The sequence below is a fragment of the Macrobrachium rosenbergii genome, chromosome 34 (assembly GCF_040412425.1).
Source record: "Macrobrachium rosenbergii isolate ZJJX-2024 chromosome 34, ASM4041242v1, whole genome shotgun sequence".
Classification (NCBI taxonomy): domain Eukaryota; kingdom Metazoa; phylum Arthropoda; class Malacostraca; order Decapoda; family Palaemonidae; genus Macrobrachium; species Macrobrachium rosenbergii.
This window is the reverse complement of record NC_089774.1, coordinates 8,981,033-8,983,532: the sequence shown is the minus strand read 5'-3', so window position 1 is coordinate 8,983,532 and position 2,500 is coordinate 8,981,033. Positions and strand designations below refer to the sequence as shown.

General features: G+C 31.0%; 1 protein-coding gene across 1 annotated transcript in view; it reads left to right on the top strand.

Annotated features, from left to right (window-relative positions):
• Nucleotides 1–2,044: 2,044 nt before the first annotated feature.
• Nucleotides 2,045–2,500, top strand: part of LOC136856161 (uncharacterized) — a 39,656-nt gene continuing 39,200 nt past the window's right edge. Inside the window, exon 1 of the mRNA XM_067133832.1 lies at nt 2,045–2,500. This exon is cut by the window's right edge and continues 249 nt beyond it. Coding sequence (XP_066989933.1) covers nt 2,167–2,500 — 334 coding nt within the window. The 5' untranslated portion in view covers nt 2,045–2,166.

Below are 2,500 nucleotides of genomic sequence, written 5' to 3'. Positions count from 1 at the left end.
ATGAAGAAAAGGCAGAACAGATGTTGTTACGAAAGGAGAATAATAATAAAAATGGGAGTTGCTTGATAATGATAATATTGATAATATATAATTTTAATAAAATGAAAATTGAAGTGTTTAATGTATAAAGAAAATAATAATAATAATAATAATAATAATAATAATAATAATAATAATAATAATAATAATAATAATAATAATAATAATAACAGAGTATACATATTTGAAAGATAATTAAAGAGATACAAAGAAAAATAGTAAATATATTTGATAAATAATCGGTATACATAACCATAATGATAACAAATATACATATTATATACAAGTATACATATATAGAAAAATGATACAGATATTTGATAAATTACCGGTATGGATAATTGTAATGATAACTATAAACACTTCAAAGATAATTAAAATAATATAGATAAAATTGATAAAACAATTTGATAAATTCATTTTTTTACGTTTCAGAGTTCGGTGGACATGCAACTGTCCAAACACAGTCTCGCAACATTTGCAATTGTCTTACTGCTCATTGCAACTCTGCAACATGTTGCTAGCCGTAAGTATATGTGTAGAAATATCATCAGTGAATTATGTCTTCAATATTTTGGTATTTTATTTAGTTTCTATGTACACAAATTTACTTTCAATCCATTATATCACCAATGTCTTAGCCTCTATGTACAGGTGTGGTGAAATGACAGATATCTCATTATCCTATCTACAGGTGTGATAGAGTGGTAATGGAAGGCTAATCTTCATTGTATGAGACCTTACAGGTGTGGTGATAATGAAAGTGCATCATTGTCACATTTATTTCCAGCAGGTGTTCTGATATAGGAAGTTATATTAGCAATTCTTTGTGTTTTCGAGTCACGAATCTAGTGGGGGCATCTGGAGTGCTATAAAGTAACTTTCAATCCTTCCTCAATAGAAGTGGGAACTACACAAATACAGTGATAGCGGCTGAAATATTACTAATCACCATTTCACCATCACGTCATCCCAATCATGTAGATTTATAGAAGTGGGGGAATAGGAGTGGCTAAAGACTATTTGATAAGTGACAGAAATATTAATCAAAATTTTCACATCACTTCACCCCAATCTTGCAGATTATAGAAATGGTGGTTAGGACTGACCCAAATCTCTTGCCACTTCTATACCACTTCTTCCAGGTGTGCTGATTATGGAAGTGGGTGTGGAAGTGGCCCTAGACAATGGCCTATACTTGGTGTCTAGGCAGAAGATGGACATACCTGAGGTGTGGAAGCTGTGTACCAGATACAAGCCAATCACACCTGTTGATTACCAGCAACCCTTTTCATACCTGTCAGGTAAGGAGGGTACAGTGTCTAGGAAGATGGTGAAAGATTGTGCTTATTTGATTTTATTTATTTTTTTTTTTTTTGAGCAAAGAATGGTGGAAATTGTATAATTCTTTGTTTTGTCTTTGCTGATTCTGTAGATTCATATAAAAATATTAATCTATTTAGAAAGATATAGAAATATTAATCTTTTTTTTGTTTTATATTTTGACTCCAAAACAAAAAAATGGTAGAAATTATTTAATTCTTTGTTTTATCTTTGCTGTTTATAGAAAGATATAGAAATATTAATGTATTTTTTATATTTTTATTGAGAAACAAGGAGAGAAAGATAGTGAAATGGCCTGTATCTTTGTTTTGCAAGTGCTGCATATTGATAGTGAAATACATCTTAGAAAATAGTGAAGTATTGTCTTTCATTGTGTTGATAATTTTGAAAGACAAAAGATAGTTAATTTTTAAAATCATTTACTTTAAATACATATTCTGTGTCCTACTGTATATGCTCTCTCTCTCTCTCTCTCTCTCTCTCTCTCTCTCTCTCTCTCTCTCTCTCTCTCTCTCTCCCACTAAAGCTTAAGAATGAATATATTTATATATATATATATATATATATATATATATATATATATATATATATATATATATATATATATGCCCCAATCAATCTTCTTCTCTCTCACACACGATGTTATTCGTTCTCACTTGTGCCCAAGATGGCTGTGTCCTACTTAGCCCTGGGTATATGCACCCCATCCCTAAATCTAATACCCACTGGCCCCCTGGGTACATCAAGAGGTCATTATACCTTATGGTTTAATGTGAACCTTTGATGATTAGTTTGTTGTTGTTTTATTTAAAAATAATAATAATAATAATAATAATAATAATAATAATAATAATAATAATAATAATAATACATTTATCACCAACATTTTTATTCTCCAACACTTCAGCTTTTCTTCTCTCCAACAATATTTTTTTTCTCTCCAACATATCTCCTCCACCACTGTCAGTTCCTCTCTCGCCAACATCTCCACCTTTTGCTCTTCAAGTCTCAACCTCCAACACTTCCCCAACTTTCTTCACCAACCAGGCCTCTCCAACAGTTCTCCAACACCATATTCTCCCTCTCTTTCTCCAACAACAGTTCGCCAATTTCCTCT